The sequence below is a fragment of the Ursus americanus genome, chromosome 21 (genome assembly GCF_024610735.1).
Source record: "Ursus americanus isolate L20-20 chromosome 21, mUrsAme1.1.p, whole genome shotgun sequence".
In the NCBI taxonomy this organism is placed as follows: domain Eukaryota; kingdom Metazoa; phylum Chordata; class Mammalia; order Carnivora; family Ursidae; genus Ursus; species Ursus americanus.
The window spans coordinates 26,947,090-26,964,381 of NC_142147.1; the positions used below are offsets into that span (position 1 = coordinate 26,947,090).

At 43.1% G+C, this 17,292-nt stretch overlaps 1 protein-coding gene across 11 annotated transcripts; it reads left to right on the top strand.

The window, feature by feature from the left end:
* The first annotated feature begins 422 nt into the window (after positions 1 to 422).
* ZNF23 (zinc finger protein 23) lies at positions 423 to 16,293 on the top strand. Of its 11 annotated transcripts, XM_087870576.1 has the most exons (7): positions 1,328 to 1,806; positions 5,868 to 5,935; positions 6,473 to 6,537; positions 7,093 to 7,179; positions 8,794 to 8,920; positions 9,510 to 9,623; positions 14,027 to 16,293. In XM_087870576.1, exons 3-7 carry the CDS (start codon positions 6,505 to 6,507, stop codon positions 15,814 to 15,816), a joined length of 2,151 nt encoding a protein of 716 aa, XP_087726702.1. In that variant the 5' UTR covers positions 1,328 to 1,806; positions 5,868 to 5,935; positions 6,473 to 6,504; the 3' UTR covers positions 15,817 to 16,293. The 11 variants fall into 11 exon arrangements, with proteins under 11 accessions (XP_087726703.1, XP_045666196.1, XP_045666197.1 ...); XM_087870577.1 differs by lacking the exons at positions 1,328 to 1,806; positions 5,868 to 5,935 and adding an exon at positions 423 to 1,300; XM_087870578.1 differs by lacking the exon at positions 5,868 to 5,935 and having other exon boundaries at positions 1,327 to 1,806; positions 9,510 to 9,557.
* Positions 16,294 to 17,292: the final 999 nt, after the last annotated feature.

Below are 17,292 nucleotides of genomic sequence, written 5' to 3' on the forward strand. Positions count from 1 at the left end.
AGGTAGAAACTGTTTATAAGTGACCTGAATCTAGAACATGTTTTTCAGCTAAATGAATTTTTACACAGTTGTAACATATGTTGATTCTCCAGGAATATAACTACTGTAAAATCAAAAGGAGATTGTACTGTTTCACTTAAACCTTACCAAGAAGTGTTCACCATTTTGGATCACAGCTTGTGATTTTTGAAACATCAATAAAAGACAGCATTGTGGCTGTGGCGTTCAGTCACATTTCATGTGAAAAGGCAAATATCCGACCTTTAGGTCTATAGCAGTCATGACCAGACATTTACATATTGAAATGTGTATTTTTACAAATTATTTTCCTTTTATATCTCCTCTTTTAAAGCATAATATTAGGGTTTGGTGTTGTTTTGTTGTGGTGGTTTTTTTTTTTTTTTTTTGGTAGTTTCAAGTTTTTATTTAAATTCTAGTTAGTCAACATATAGTGTAATATTAGTTTCAGGAGTAGAATTTAGTGATTCATCACTTATGTACAACACCCAGTGCTCATCACAAGTGCCCTCCTTTACAACCATCACCCATCCAGCCCATCCCCTGCCCACCTCCCTCTAGTAACCCTCAATTTTTTCTCTGTCCTTAAGAGTTTATGGTTTACCCCTTCTCTCTTTATCCTCAAAGCTCATGTTTTGTTTTTTAAATTCCACATATGAGTGAGATCATATGGTATTTGTCTTTATCTGGCTGAATTATTTCACTTAGCATAATACCCTCTAGCTCAATCTACATCAGTTCAAATGGCCAAGATTTCATTCTTTTTGATAACAGTAATATTCCATTCATCTGTCTACCTGTCTCACCACTTCCTTATCCATTCATCAGTTTTTAAAATGTGGGTTGTTTATATTACCTATGATCTTCTAAGTCAGGATCTAGGAGTTTCATGACAGGTGAATAAATCGATCACTAGGAAATAGTTGTTACAGAAAGGTGGCCTGAGGTGTAACAGCCTGTGTTAGATCCACAGGCCCAGTCCGTTAACTCCCAAATTTGGTCGCACTTGCAGCTTTACGAAAATACAGATCCCCGGCGCCACCCCTGGGGGTGAACCAGCGCTGCCCTCTGGTGCTTTCCCATGCCACCTCGAGGAATAATGGCCCTGTGGCCGGGGCCCGCAAGAGCGGGGCGCGGGGGACAGAAGTCCCCATGACTGAGACTCGGGCTGCAGGGTGGGGGCCAGAGCACCACCAAGAGGGAGCAGCGCTGCTCCTAGAGAGGCTCGGCCGCGGCCTGGTGACGCACTTCCGTCTGCGCCGTGGTGCCGCCGGCGGCGGAGGTGAGTGTGGGGCTGCGGCCGGCGGGGGCGGTGCCCTGTTCGGTAGCTGCGGGTGTGGTGGGGATGAGCCTCCGGCTCCTGGAGGAGGGGGTAGGGCGGTGGCCTGCGGTCCTCCTACGCCCGTCCTAGGTTCCCGCTTTGGACCTGGTGACCGAATTGGAAGGCGAAGCGTGGATTACTGTCACAACCACGAAGCCCCTCACTCTGTTCAGGGAAGATGCCAGTGACCTTTCGGGAAGATGTGTCGGAGCAGCCAGGGGGTGGACTATTTGCAGGGGTGAAGTGGATTGTGATATTGCGAGTCTTTTGACATGTTGAAGTTGTACAGGGGCTCTCACCTATATGCATTTCAAGTATGGACTCAATGCCCCCTGACTCCTAACATAGGGTCGTGAATCAGGGTTCAGTGAGAGCACAGAAAAAGCAGAGCCCCTCCCAGTCACCCGGGAGTAGAAGCAGCCCAGCTTTTGGAGAGCACTGACTTCTGGAACTGGCAGTTTCAAAAGGTAACTTGGCCCTCGTCTCGGGCTGGTGGAATGACAATGACTTGGGGATGATTTCTACATTATAATCACTTATTTGTTCGATTCTAGAATACACATAAAATAGTTCCAGAATTGCTCATTCATACCGTCATGAAAATTATACGAAAATTATACTATACTAAAATTATAAAATAGTAATTAAAACTGAGATATTAAAAAAAAACCCTCTCTGGAATGTGGCTAATCGTGTATTCAGAGGAAAATTTACAGCCTTACAGATTTTAATTGCCAAATAGGAAAGAATGAAAAAATAAATCGTGCATCCTCAAGAAGCATTTGGGTAGAGGTCTTTTTAACCTTATAGTACCTAATTAAAACACCGCTTCCCAAAGTTATTTGGTTCTTTTCTTTCTCATCACTTCAGTGTGGTTATATTATTCAGTTGTAGTATAGTTAGGCTCATTTGATGTTTGTATTCCTTTTTGGGTTGTCACCCCCTTCTCATCCTGGTTGGTTGATTTAATTAATTAATTTACTTATTTATTTATTTATTTGGATATGTGAAACATTACTATGGTTATGAAAGAACAAAAAGGCAAACTCAGAATCATCACTACCCTCCTCATCTCTTCTACCCTGTTTCCTTTCATCCTCTTTTCCATCCCAGGCTTTCATTTCATACCCATATTTGAGGCAACCATTCTCCTAAGTTTCTGATTTATCCTCCTATTTCTTTTTTGTACAAATGACCAGATACACATATATTTTCTTATATTCCGGGTTTTTTGTTTGTTTGTTTGTTTTTTGGGGTTTTTTTGTACACAAGAGGTAGCACACTGCGTTTTGCACTTTGCTTGTTTCATATGACAGTATATTCTGGATGCCACTCCATATCATAGAGGTAAGTATGTTTTTTTAAATGTTATTCATGCATACTAAAGTCTGCATCTGTCATGGCATTTAAGAAACATAGTAGTAGGGACGCCTAGGTGGCACAGCGGTTAAGTGTCTGCCTTCGGCGTGATCCCTGTGATATGGGATCGAGCCCCACATCAGGCTCCTCCGCTATGAGCCTGCTTCTTCCTCTCCCACTCCCCCTGCTTGTGTTCCCTCTCTCGCTGGCTGTCTCTATCTCTGTCGAATAAATAAATAAAATCTTTTAAAAAAAAAAAAGAAGCATAGTAGTAAAATGAGTACCCATGAACACACCACCCCACTAAGGAGGAGAACATTTCCAGTACTGCTTCTCAACCCAGCTCCCAGCTTCCCACCTCTTTAGAGGTAACAGCTGTGTTGAATTTTGTGTTAATCATAGTCTTACCTATTTATAAAAATAATTTTATCTCATAAAATACGTCTGTAAACAATATATTTAATTTCATTTTTGAGGTTTATGCAAATGGCCTTGTAGTGTCTATAGTCATCTGGGACTTTTATGACTCAATATTATGTTCCTAAAGTCATTTGTGTTGTTGTGTGTAATTGTGAGCCATTCATTTTTGCTGCTGGATAATAGTCCTTTTTAAAAGTGATAGGACAATTTATTTATGTATCATCAGTGGATATGTGGGTTGTTTCCAGTTTTTTGGTATTCAAAAACTGATAATAATTTTGTATATATTTTCTACATATGACGGTTTCTCTAAGGCATAAATTTTAAAACGTAAGCATGAGTATTGAATTTTATCAAATGCCTTTGGCATCTGTAGGGAAGGAGAGTGTTTTTCTTTGATTTATTCATGTGGAAAAGTATGCTACTCTGTATTCTAATATTAAGCTTTACTTGCTTTCGTGGGATGATCCCTTTTAGTCATGGTATGTCACCTTAGTGAACTACTGAAGTCTATTCCTTTATATTGGGGGGTTTTCTGTCAACATTCATAAATGAGGCTGGTCTGTGGTTTTTGTATCAGTGTTGTGCTGGCATCATCAAAAGGACCAGAAACTTATTTTGCTCTTCTCTCCTACAGTTTCAGTAGTGTTAGAAATACTCATTTCTTAACGACTTGAAAGATTTGTCTGTGATACATACAGGCTCAGTGTTTTCTGAGAGTTTCCTCTTTACTGGCTATCTCAGTTTAATTAGGTAAAAGTAATCATGGATTCCAGAGGAATATCTACGTAATAAAATTAGTAGAATTGATTTATTAGATTCAAATAGAATTATATGTTCTTCTATCATAGAATAAGTTTTCTTTGTAAGTATTCACACTTAAGCCAACAACAAAAAAAAAAAACCCTCAGAATCTGTATAGCAGAAGTAAATAGATCAGGTTATTTAAACACCAAGCAATAAAGCCAGAAATTATGAACAGAGAAGAAATGAGCAACAAACTACCTTAAGCAATTCTGTGGTCAGAAACAAAACACAGTTGCTGACAGGCTATAAAATGTAATTAATATAATTAAAACATGAAATATTAAAAAAAAAACTCTGGCATGTGGCAAATAGGTATACAGAGGAAAAATTTATGGCCTTAAGATTTTAATTGCTAAATAAGAAAGAATGAAAATAAATGAGTAAATCATGCAACCTCAAGAAGGTAGAAAAAAGGGGTGCCTGGGTGGCTCAGTCGGTTAAGCGTCTGCCTTCATCTCGGGTCATGGTCCCGGAGTCCGGGATCGAGTTCCGTGTCGGGCTCCCTGTTTAGTGGGGAGCCTGCTTCTCCCTCTGCCTGCTGCTCTCCTTGCTTGTGCTCTTTCCCTCTTTCTCACTCTCGCTCTATCTCAAATAAATAAATAAAAAAGAAGGTAGAAAAAAGCCTTTTGTAGCCTAGTTTCCCCCAAAGTAGAACACAGGACAGAGGTTTGTGTGCAGGCAGTTTACTTGGGAATGTATTGCAAGGGCAGAGTGTAAGACAAGGGGAGTGAAACAGAAGGGAGAGCCAATACAAGGAAGCGTTTTCAGGCTGTCTTGTCTACAGGTGACTGGTGCTTAGTCTTGCAGGATCTTTGAGGAGCCTTGGAATCTCATGTAGGAGACGTAAGGGGAAAATATCCATCGACCTCTGTCCCCTGTTGGTCATTGGTGGCCTCGCAGGCATTAATTCCTCTCTGCCTTTCAGGACCTAGCAGGTGTCCATAGATATCTGCAGATGGCCCCCACAGGACACCAGAGAAGCCCCAGGGCAGGAATCAGCCATATGTGGTATAGATCCTTGAGGATGCATTGGTAGGTTATACCTGCGCAAAGCTGGTGAAAGTCTCTGGCCCTGGACTGAGACCAGAGGATTTGGAGGGGAACCGAAGGTGTACCTCTCACAGAGGTGTAGCTTTTACAGACCTAAAGAAACAAAGAAAGCAGAACTTAATGAACTAAAAGGAAATAGAAAAGAGTGGTGTTCTAAATAAATAGAAAAATTTGTTCTTTAAAAATAAAAGAAAACAACATTCAAATAGACAAATCATTGTTCAACTTAACTTTATTAGTCTGCTCAGGCCACCATAACAGAATACCATAGACTGCATGGCTCAAAGAACAGAAATTTATTTCTCACAGTTCTGGAGGTTGAAAGCCCAAGTTTAAGGTACCAGACAGTTTGTTCTTGGTGAGGGCTCTCTTTGGGTTGCAGATGGCTGTCTTCTCACTGTGTCTGCATGTGGTAGTCAAAGAACTCTGGTGTCTCTTCCTCCTTTTTGTGAGCGCGCCAGCCTTCTCAGAGTAGGGCCCCACCCACATTTATGGCTTTGTTTAACCTTATTACCTCCTCACAGGTCCTATATCCAAACATAGTCACATTGGGGGATAGGACTTCAACATATGAATCTTAGGGGGGACACGTTCCATCCATAACATTAACAAAGGGGAAAGGGTCTAGAAAGCACACATATTCAAAAGAGGGAAAAACAAAGTAGCTCCAGATATGGAGGAAATGGAAAGAATCATGAACCAGTGTTTTCCACAACTCTGCACTCAAGTTGAAATCCTAGAAGACATAGATGATATTTTAAAAACACATATTTTCAAGACTGACTTTGGGAGCAGTAAAAACCCGAAAATAAGCAGTCCATATATTTTGAATAGAGTGAACAATGGGTCTGGGTCACGGGACCCTAGATGATATAGTCATCCCCTCTCTCAGGGAGCTGAGGCTCTGACTTCACTATCAGAGGGCTGGAGAACATGAGGAGGCAGCCTGGGTCCTCAAAGGTAAGCCTGAGCCACGTGGGAGGCTGGCTTCCCAAGATCTCTAACAGAGATAGTGGGGCTCTTGAAGACACTCAACTGTGTGAGGGAGCAGGCAGGATGTAGGGGAACAGCTGTCTCCTCCAGCTCCCAGGGGCCTGACTCAGGCTTCTCTTGCAGTGTAATCGAGGGTAATGCTTGTTTAGAGAAAAATAAGTCCAAGATCTTCGTAGTATTCTGTTTCTTAAGCTGAGTTGTTGCTATGTGGGTCTTTGTTTTATTATGCTTTAGGCTCTGAGTACATTTTGTGTCTGCTCTTGTGTGTGTGATATGTGTCAGAATTGTGAAATCCTAGGGTTCCTGGCAATGAGCATCAGTGTCATGGCTGGGAGGGCTCCTGGGCACTGAGTCAGTGAACGGATCACCCCCTTCTTCCTGTGGCAGCTCCCGCTGCACTCCTATCTGGACGCTGGCTGTCTTCGTCTCACATCTGTGAGGGGCTGTGTTGTTCCTCCTGGGATGGGGCTCTCCTCACACTTGTCTCTCTCTGTTTTTCCTCAGCTCCAGCCCTTCTCTGAGAGGGAGAGCAGGTGATGGCAGCCATGCTCCTGACAGCCTGGCCCCAGGTGAGCTGTGGGTCCTTCAGCTCTTCCTCTGAACAGTTTCAAATTGAAGAAAACTGAGAAGGGAAGCTGGTGAGCTTTGTGGTGGAAGCTGGAAGGGCCCTCCTGGCTTCCGCCTGGAACTTGCGGGAAGAGCGGTGATGTGAAGGGATGGAAGCAGCAGGAGTGAAGGGTTCTGCACACTGAGGTTCTTTGCTCTTCTGGTGAATAGGGGACATGGCAGCTGCCCATGGAGGATGCTCCATGCATGGATGTGAATGGAGGAGGTAGCAGAAGATTAAGGGTGCCCAGGGACCGGGCTGTAGAGGAAGAGGAGTAGTAGGACCAGATCATCACAAAGGGTGGCTGTGCCTCTCATTTGGTGGGGGCGGGGAGACGAGAGGAGTGGGGTCTGGAGAGGGAGAAAGGAAGTCTGATGGGACAGGATGTCTCATTGTATTCTGGAGAGGCTTTCAGGGCTTGGGTGCAGGGGCTCCAACTTTAGGTCTCTGGTAAGAGCTGTGAACCCTCCCCCTCCCCCTCAGAAAAATAAGCATGCAAACCAAATTCTCCATGCAGTTTCAGGGACTTCATGGACCCCCTGAAGCACATCCATGGACCTCCATGGACGACAGGCTAGGAATAATCCCAGTGCCAGTAACTCCGGTAACATTGTTTGAGGCTTGCTGCGCTGCAGGCACCATACTAAGCACTAGCATGGATCACTCAGTCCTGACACCCACCCTCTGAGACAGGTGCTGTGTTGTGCTCATTCTGTCACAAAAGACATGAAGGAGAAGGGGAGTAGAGTGCTGGGCCCAAGGGCATATTGCCAGCGTCTGATTCTTAACTGCTTATGCCTGTGACGTGTGTGCAACCTGTGAGGTTAACGTGGTCAGAGTTGTGATGGCTTCATAGGAAATAATTTTTAGGGGTGATTGAAAATGAAGGTGACCACTTCAGACAGAATTCCATTGGTCCAGGTGTGATGTGGACTTCATCAAGGAGAGTAGTTGTTAAGGAAAAAGAATCCAATTCAAGTAATGCTTAACATAAAAATCTTAAGGATGTTGAGAGTCAAAGGACTGGGGTATTGTAAGGGAGAGGGAGGAGTCAGGAACAATCCCCAGGGTTCTGGCTGAGGTTTCCTGCACAGATAGGGATGTTTGAGTTCAGGAGGAGGCGCCAACTTACTAGGGTAGAGGGTGGTGGTGGCAGCAGTGAAGGCATTTCGTATTGTTCAGAGAAGTTCCTGCACCCATCCAATGTCACAGATGAGACCCACATGCAGACTCACCCAGAGGTTGGACTAGAATTGTTGATGGGTGGAGGTCAGTAGAAGGAAGTAAGACAGATCCTGGCAGAGAGAAATTGAGGGCATATCCCTGCCAGGGTGTCTCCAAGGTCATTACAGAAGACTGACGGAGGCAGAGAGAGAGAGAGAGAGAGAGTGACCGGAGGCTGCATCTGCCCAAAAGGGAGGCATTAGCCCTGACGCAGAGCCGGTGCTGAGCGCATGGTGTAGTGATGCAAACAGGAGCAGCTGGAAGGGTGGCCGAGTCTAGCTGGAAGGGTGGCCGAGTCTAGCTGGCCAGTAGCTCCCCTCTTTCCCAAACCTTCTTGGAGAAAACAGTGAGTTCTTGGGTAAAATTGGAAAGGATGAGAGTCATGAATGGGAGAGGGTAACAGAAAATGTTGGATTTTCAGCAAGACGCCTCTGGAAGCAGAATGGGCTCTCGCCCCCACCTTAGCCAGTCAGGGCAGTGCCAAGCTGCTGGAGGTGCTCAAGCAGCCACACAGCCCTTTGTAGCAGGGGCAGTGACGGGAGTCAGGCGACAGACGGGGCTGGATGAGATGGAGGCCATAGCTGTTCTCTGGGGTGGCTGGAGGTTTACAGGTGAGGGGAACAGGATGAAGAAGCCAAGATCTCAAGTGGGAATGCTGGGGGTTGGTCCTGAGCTGCACCTGCCACTGAGGACCGGGCCTAACTGAAACAGTGGAGTTGCTTTGGGGGAACTTGATTATGGGAATGTTTTTTCTGTCATCCCAACTTATATCTTTTATAAGCATAAAGTATGGCATGAGGTTCCCTGACATGAGAGAAGTCAGATAATTCTCCATTGTTTACTTTCCAGGTGCTATTTCTCAAACCTTTCCCCTTGTTACTAATTCTGTGCTCTTCACAAGCTCCCTCCCCAAGCCCTTATACTGCCCTCTGCCCCTCACTTAGGGCCTGAGCCATGGAATTGGCCCTAGGGCAGCAGGAACCTGTTGTTTCAGAAGTCGGTGACCTTCGAGGACGTGGCTGTGTACTTCACCCAGACGGAATGGGATGGCCTGTCCCCTGCACAGAGGGCCCTGTACAGGGATGTGATGCTGGAGAATTATGGGAATGTGGCCTCCCTGGGTAAGGCCTCTCTCTCCCTGGGTCCCGGACTCTGCCTGTTGGGGTTTCCTGGCTTATTGCCCCCTAACAGGTTGCAGGTGGGGTCTCTGGTAATCCTTTACTGAGTGGGAACCCCAGGGGCTGAGATTCCTAATCCCCCTTGAGTCAGGGGTTGCTGGGAAGGGTGAGCCTCAAGCCCTTTTTGGGCCAATACAGGACTTTGCCGGGACTGGTGTGCACTCGTTATCCACCCTCTAGAAGTTGTGGTTTGGACACAGTGTGGATAAAAGAAACTTACTATTTCACACAGCATTATCTGCAGGTTCACCTTCACCTGACCTGCAATCTTGAGGTCTTCTGGGCCCAAGTCTGGGTCAATCTCAACTCCTCCCACACCTTCTCAGGCACCCCCCAACACACATAATACCTTCCAAGCCCCCCATCTTTCTACTTGTCCCCCTACCCCCCACTTTCCCATAGTCTTTAGGCATGGGATCCCCTAGTGCTCTTATTTTGCCTTCCTTTTGCCAAGACAGTCTGAGGAGATGCTTAAGAACTCATCTGTGGGAGATTTTTCACCTGCCTCTCCTATTTCTTTTCCCCTAAACAGGGTTTTCGCTTCTCAAACCTGCTGTGATCTCACAACTGGAGGGAGCAGGTGAGCTGGAGGGCCCATCTCCACTGGTGGCTGGAACAGAAATAGGCCCCCAGGGCCTCTGGACTGGTAAGGGACACACAGGTTGCCTATTCTGAGAGAAAACTTAACTCTTTAAGAAGGAGGTCAACTTAAGCAGCATATAAGCATGCCACCTTTATGAGCCATCTGTACAGAGTAAAATTTAAATAAATGATGATTTATAGAGAAAGGTACAGTTGAGACCTATTTGCAGTTTGCTATTTCTTCCTGATTCCAAGAACAGATATTTTTTCAAATGCCTCATTCTAATTCTTTTCAGTCCTAATTTTAGAATTCTGACTTTCTCAGATGAAATTAATGGATGGTGTTTTGGGGTCCTTGCTACTTCCTAAGCATTGTACACTTAATGTGATGGATGGAGAATTAACAGTCTTTTTATGCAGAAAGACAGAATAGCCTGGTAGTTAAAAGTACAGTCTTTGGAGTAGACTTCCCTGAGGTCCCATCCCAATTGCTATTCCTAGTTATATGACTTCCTAGTTGTGCCTTTTTGTAAGTTATTTGAGTTCTCTAAGCTTCCGTGTGTTTGTCTCTGAAAACGGAATAATAAAGTGAGAGAATAGTGCTGGTCTTATGGGTTGAGGATTACATGAGATAACACATTAAGTACCTAACTTATAGTGTGTGCTCAGTGAAGTATTAGTTTTTATTAATTTTTTTTGGGGGGGGAGGAGACAGCTGTATATAGTAAGCTGTGGGAAATAAGGTGGAAGGGAGAAAGTGCTCTCAATTCAGTGCTTCTCAAATGATGTGCAAATGAATCATCTGGGTGTCTTGCAAATATGCATATTGTCGTTTAGTAAGTCTGGCATAGGGCCAAGATTTTGCATTTCTGTTAATTCTCAGGTTCTGCCAGTGTTTCTGGTTCCTAGACCATACTTGAAGTAGCAGGTTTCTCGTGGGCTTAAGCAGAGTAGTTGCCAGATGATTTCCCATTTCTTGTGATTTCCCATTTACTTACTGCATTTGTGGTCCATAGATTCTCTTGTATCCTTTCAGTGAATCCCCCTTTCTAAAAAGATAGTTTCAGGGCGCCTGGGTAGCTGGCTGCCTTCGGCTCAGGTCATAATCTCAGCGGGGTGCTTGCTTCTCCCTCTCCCTCTGCCTGCTGCTCCCCTTGCTTGTGCTATCTCTCTGTCAAATAAATAAATAAATAAATAAATAAATAAATAAATAAAATATTTTTTAAAAATTTTTTTAAAAAATAAAGTTTCAGTCGATTTTTATTCCTTATGGTCATTCAACCAGATGATCCCTGACCAAGGAAGACATGTTTTGCAAAAGAGTTTAAAGCGCATTGCATATAGAAGGGAAAAGCAATGATGTTGTGGAGCTCCTCAAAAGAGTCTGGATTTCATTCTGTAGTCAGACAATCCTGAAGTATTTGAAGTTTTCGAATAACCATCATGATCTAAGCTGAGAATGGAAACATTAATTAGGGTGTGTAGGTTAACTGGAACAAGGAATCAAATGGCTTTTAGGCAGACAGAAGGGGAAGATAGGTACAGGGCACAAGGTCCCCCATCAGCAGAGTTGACTGTCTTTTAAAAAACTTTCAGAAGGCCCATCCGGTGACTTCTGTTTAAATCTCATTTGCTGGAGCTGTCTTATGGGCCCCCCTACCGCAAGAGAGTGTGGAAAATACAGTTTTTAGCTGTAGTTTCTGTTGCTACCTCAAAAAAATTGGAGAACATGTTAGTAAGGAAGAAAGGGAGAATGGATATTGGTTAAGTAACCAGTAGCATCTGCCACACTGTAGGATTTGGTAAATAGAAGGTCACTAGTATAGAAAAATTGGCAAAGAATATAAGTGTTTGATTCACATAAGAAGTACAAATTTTAGTCAATGTGAAAAATCTTCAGCCTCGGTAGAAACCAATGAAATACAAATTAAAACAGACGTGTTTTCCTAACACACTTGACATAGGTAGGCTGGGTCCAAGGACCCAGGGAGGTCCTGCAGGACCAACCAAGAGGGTCTTTGGCTTTGAGCAGGATATAAATCAAATGTAGCCAGGAGGAAGTGAGAGCAGAGTTTATTGAATAGCATAAGTGATAGAGTATAGTAGATGGAGTGTCTGGGAGACTCAGAAAGGAAAAGAGAGTAGGTCTGTCCTTTGCTTGGGCCCTGGGGTTTTTATTGAGGGGTTTGGTGTACATGTTCTCTTCAGACACCCAGGAACTGGTCAGAACAAAGACAAGTGTCCAGGTGTCCTCCCTGAAACACTTATTGCCTGGAGCCAGGGGGTTTTGGCATCAAGAGGTTTAGAGTCAGTGGTCTAGAAAATGTGTATGACGGCCCTGCTTGGTCATTCCTTAGATGTTATCACCTGTGCTGGCTGACCAAAAAATCATTAACTCCTTGACCCTTATAAGAAGGACATACATTATTTGTACTATAAGGCATGTACAAGGTGGGGGTACAGGTCCTAGCAAGAATAGAAGCCGGAAAATAAGCAAAAAGCAGTTTTTCATGGAGTTCCTTCAGTTTCCCTAGCTCATATAGAGAACAATTATATTGATGAAGAGAATACACCAAACTGGAATAGACTTTTGGAGGTGAATGTGAATTAGTAGTCTTTCTAGAAAGTACTTTAGCAGTACATATCAGGAACCTTTTAAAAGTTTGTCCTTGATAGTTTGGCTATTCGCTCCTAGAATATTCTAATAAAGTAATCAGAGATACAGACAAAGATGTGCATGCACAAAAGTTCACCATAATTTTATATAATAAAATGTTGGAAATAACCAAAACGTTCAGTATAGAGAGAACTGGTTAAATTAAGATACCTCTGCAAGATGGAATGCTATTTAGCAATTTAAAAAATATTTTTACAGAATATCTAAAGATACTGGAAAATTGTCATTATTAGTGTTAAGGAAGGAAAATATTTTCAGTTTTGAATAAAAACATTTTTAGAAAATGATTGGAAGGAAGATCTTTGAGGGAGGAGATACATCAGAAGATTAGATGTAGTTGTTAGGTGGTTTCAAGTAACTTGAATTTTTTTTGCACATTTCTGATATTACGGATATATACTTTTTTTATAATTGGGAAAAGACCAACAGTGTTTTGAAAATGCTTGCTAGGGAAGTCCAGGTCACTTGGGTCTCTTGAGGGAGATTAGAATGAAGTACTGGGGCAGGAGGCTTATTACATGCGGTTGAGGAGAGATGGGAGATGAAAAATAGAGGCAGCATTTTGAGGTCAGTTTTGAGAAATTTGGGAACAAAGACAGATCCCTAGCTCTATTGGGACTGTAGGCATTCCAGAAAGAATATTAGGGACACGGGCTCCTGGGTGGCTCAGTCCCCCTGCCTTCCTTCAGCTCAGGTGATGATCTTGGGGTCCTGGGATTGAGGCTCATGTCAGGCTCCCTGCTCAGCAGGAAGCCTGCTTCTCCCTCTCCCTCTCCCCCTGCTTGTTTGCTTTCTCTCTGTGTCAAATGAATGGATAAAATATTAAAAAAAAAAAAAAGTAGAAGAAGAAGAAGATTAGGGACTGACCAATTTCAGGGTTGAGGGAAGAGGAAGAAGGAAAGGCAAGGAGAATTCAACAGTGTTCCGGAGGGAATGGGAAGAGATGGATCAAAGAGATCAAGTGGGCCTAAAGACTGCTTCTCTAAGCAGAGAAAAAAGAGGGTGAAGGAGGAATTTTGGAAGGCCATAAGTTTAAGTTCCAAGAAAAGAAACGAAGTTCTTTCCCTTTTGCCTCCTGGTGCTGCAGACTCTTGCCATCCTCAGTGTTGCTACATGTTGTTGGATCCTGTGCCTTTTCCTTCTTAAGTGGTTTCCATTTTTATCAACAACAGACTTAAGGACACAGGATAGCTGAGAAAAAACTGCAGAGTAAAGTGTGGTGTGATGGAAAGAATGCTTGTCTGGTGGATAAAACCTAGGATTTTGTTTCATTGCTATCACATTTAACTTTTATGTTGTTGGTTATTTGCGTAGAGGTTGGTGATCTTTTTAAATCGTTCATGCTCAAAACTGTACAGAAAGTGTATAAAGCATACTGGAGAACAAAGTCTCCCAAACTTCCTGGACCAGGTTGCTCAGTTTCTTGTATATTCTTCCAGGAGTTTTCTAGTCCTGCACATACAAATATATAAGTGTATATTGACCCATTTTATTTTTCTTTTATACAAATGGAATCTGCCTTACATCCATTTGCCAGCTTGTTTTTCCATTTAACAGTGTATCTTGGACATCTTTTCAAATCAGCATGTATGGATTTGTTTCATTTTATTATTTTTTTTACAGGCTACATATTATTCCACCTTATGAATGAACCTTAGATTCTTTGACCTAGTTTGGTGATTTTCAAGAGACCCTTGATTAACTATGATTCTTAATTCCTTTTACCACAGTTCTTTTCTTTTCTCTAACATGGTTCTTACATGATATTTTATGGGTTTTTTTTTTAATAGATACTGATATTCAGACTGACAATAATTTGACAAAGGAAATGTATGAAGAAAAACATAATACATCATTTGAACTTCAGAGGGACTTTTCCGAGGAAACAGACTTTTCAGAAGCCTGTATTCTAGAGAAACAACAGGAAGTCCATTTGGTAGGAAGCATGAAGAAAGAAAAAAGCAGCGTCATTGATAGAACAGTGAAAGACGACAGCAGCCCTGTGGAGGAGTGTTTCTTTAGTCAGAGTCCAAACTTGGGTCCATGTCACACCATCAGCACTGGAGAGAAGTCCCCTGAACGTATAGGATTGGAGAGAGCCTTCAGCTTTGACTCAAAACTTATTCAGCATGAAATAATTAATTCTGGGGAAAGACCTTTTAAATGTGAAGAATTAATGGAAACCTTCAGGTGTAACTCTCAGCATCAAGATGGCTACACTGGGGAGAAGGCTTATCAGTGTAAGGAGTGTGGCAAAGCCTTTAGCATTAATGCAAAACTAATTTGGCATCAGAGACTTCATAGTGGGGAGAAACCCTTCAAATGTGTGGAGTGCGGGAAAAGCTTCAGTTACAGTTCCCATTATATCACACATCAGACAATCCACAGTGGGGAGAAGCCCTACCAGTGTAAGGTGTGTGGGAAAGCCTTCAGCGTTAACGGGAGTCTAAGTCGGCATCAGAGAATCCATACAGGAGAGAAGCCCTATCAGTGCAAAGAGTGTGGAAATGGCTTCAGCTGCAGTTCTGCATACATCACACACCAGAGAGTCCACACTGGAGAGAAGCCTTACGAGTGCAATGACTGTGGGAAAGCTTTCAATGTTAATGCAAAATTAATTCAACATCAGAGAATCCACACTGGAGAGAAACCTTATGAGTGTCATGAGTGTGGGAAGGGCTTCAGGTGCAGCTCCCAGCTGCGGCAGCATCAGAGCATCCACACCGGGGAGAAGCCCTATCAGTGTAAGGAGTGTGGGAAGGCCTTCAGTAATAATGCAAAACTCATTCAGCATCAAAGAATCCACACAGGTGAGAAACCCTATGAGTGTACTGAATGTGGAAAGGCCTTTAGTGTCAAAGGGAAGTTAATCCAGCACCAGAGAATCCACACGGGTGAGAAGCCCTATGGGTGTAACGAATGTGGGAAAGCCTTCAGGTGTAACTCCCAGCTGCGGCAGCATCTGCGAATCCACACTGGCGAGAAGCCCTATGAGTGTAATGAGTGTGGAAAGGCCTTCAATGTTAATGCAAAACTAATGCAGCATCAGAGAATTCACACTGGGGAGAAACCCTTTGAATGTAGTGAGTGTGGGAAATGCTTTACTTCTAAAAGAAACCTACTTGATCATCTCCGAATCCATACTGGAGAAAAGCCTTATCAATGTAAGGAATGTGGGAAAGCCTTCAGTATCAATGCCAAACTAACCAGGCATCAGAGAATCCACACTGGAGAGAAACCTTTCAAATGTATGGAATGTGAGAAAGCATTTAGCTGTAGTTCTGACTATATTGTACATCAGAGGATCCATACTGGAGAGAAACCCTTTCAGTGTAAGGAGTGTGGAAAAGCCTTCCATGTTAATGCCCATTTAATTCGGCATCAGAGGAGCCACACTGGGGAGAAACCCTTTAGATGTGTGGAGTGTGGCAAAGGGTTCAGCTATAGTTCTGACTGCATTATACATCAGACTGTCCATACTTGGAAGAAACCCTACGTGTGTAATGTATGTGGGAAAGCCTTCAGGTTTAGCTTCCAACTTAGTCAGCATCAAAGTGTCCATAGTGAAGGAAAAGCCTAATGAGAAGGATGTAGAGAACTCTCAAAGTTAATGAAATGAATCAACAAGTATCCTCTGATTCACTGTGCTGGAAAACCTTGAGAGAAATGAATATGGCATCTTCCCATGGAAACACATCTTTTCCATCTTACTTTTAAAATCAGGAATGATGACTGGTTAAAAAGTAACATCCAAAAATAAATAGCTTGTCTTACACCAACAGCCAATTAGAAAATATGATGAAAGAAAAGATCCCATTCCCAACAGCATCAAGAAAAGTGGATCTCCTAGGAATAAACAGGATCTATATGGAGAAAGAAGTCTCCACTGAGGGCCACAAAAGGAAAAATAAATGGGGAGAGAGAGAAACCTTGTTCTTGGATAGGAAGACTCGAAGATATTCACTCTACCTAAATTTACTTCCCTTTCATTTTTGACACCAAGCATGCATCACTTTTGTAAAGAGGATAAACAATAAAGATTTCCTTAGAAAGAAAAGATGAGTAAATTTTTTATTTTCATGGAAGGGAGAACACCTTTCCTAAGCATCATATGAAAGCTAAAAGCCAACCCTAAGGGAAAATATCAATACACTTAACTTTTCAAAATTAAATATTTTTGTTTTTAATAATCCCAAATAAAGTTAAAAGATAAACCACAAAAAGCAGAAATACCTTTGTAAAATTTATGATATAAATGTTTATAAAGATAGGTTTTATAATCGAGAAAAGTAATCTAATAAAACCCAGAAAAATGACATTAGCAGGCAGTTTTTTAAAAAAATATCAAAATGACTAATAAAGAGAATGTTCAGTTGCAGTCCTCTAAGGGGTGAAAATGAAACATGCACACAGTCATACACAGGGAGCCCTCACACCCTCCCATAGCCACACATGGTCACACACAATGTAACCTATGTACATAGAGACTACACCCCCATAGGCCATGGACACCTGCTCCTGCATGTTCTGTAGCTCAAGCAACCAGTGTTGGCTAGGGATGCTAGCTTGAGTATTTCAAAGGAACCATTCCCGTTAGAAAGCAAATGATGTGGCACAGGACTTCAGCAGAGTGTCCAGGGGATGCCATTGTAAGGCCCACTGCTCTTCCCCCAGACTCCTGGAGCCCCCAGAACATAGGAAGGAGCATGGCCTTTCTTCCCCCTATCTGACCCTGCTCCTCTCGGCAGTTCCAGATGACACACTGAGACCCAAAAGTGCCCCAGGCCATGGTGTCCACGTCCTTCATTTACTTAGATATAGGCCCAAAGATGGATGGCACTACCCCTTACCCAGGCCAGAAGGCCACAGCACTCCCCAAATCATCCTGGTTCATGAGCAGCCACTAGTTGGGTCTCTACAGTCCTGGCTCCCAGCAGGGTCTGGCAGTTTCTCTGCTGTGGCAAGACCAAGGTTGGGATCCTGGGAGGGTCAAGAACCTTACTAAGGACAGAACCCACTGTCTGGGATCTGCTACCAGTGTCCTATGTGACCGTGG

Excerpts from the sequence above, each read along its gene's own strand:
- ZNF23 (XM_087870577.1), top strand. The coding sequence starts at position 6,505 with ATGGCAGCCATGCTCCTGACAGCCTGGCCCCAG. Across the intron at positions 8,921-9,509 it reads TGGGAATGTGGCCTCCCTGG|GGTTTTCGCTTCTCAAACCT; the intron begins GTAAGGCCTCTC and ends TCCCCTAAACAG. Across the intron at positions 9,624-14,026 it reads CCCCCAGGGCCTCTGGACTG|ATACTGATATTCAGACTGAC; the intron begins GTAAGGGACACA and ends TTTTTTTAATAG.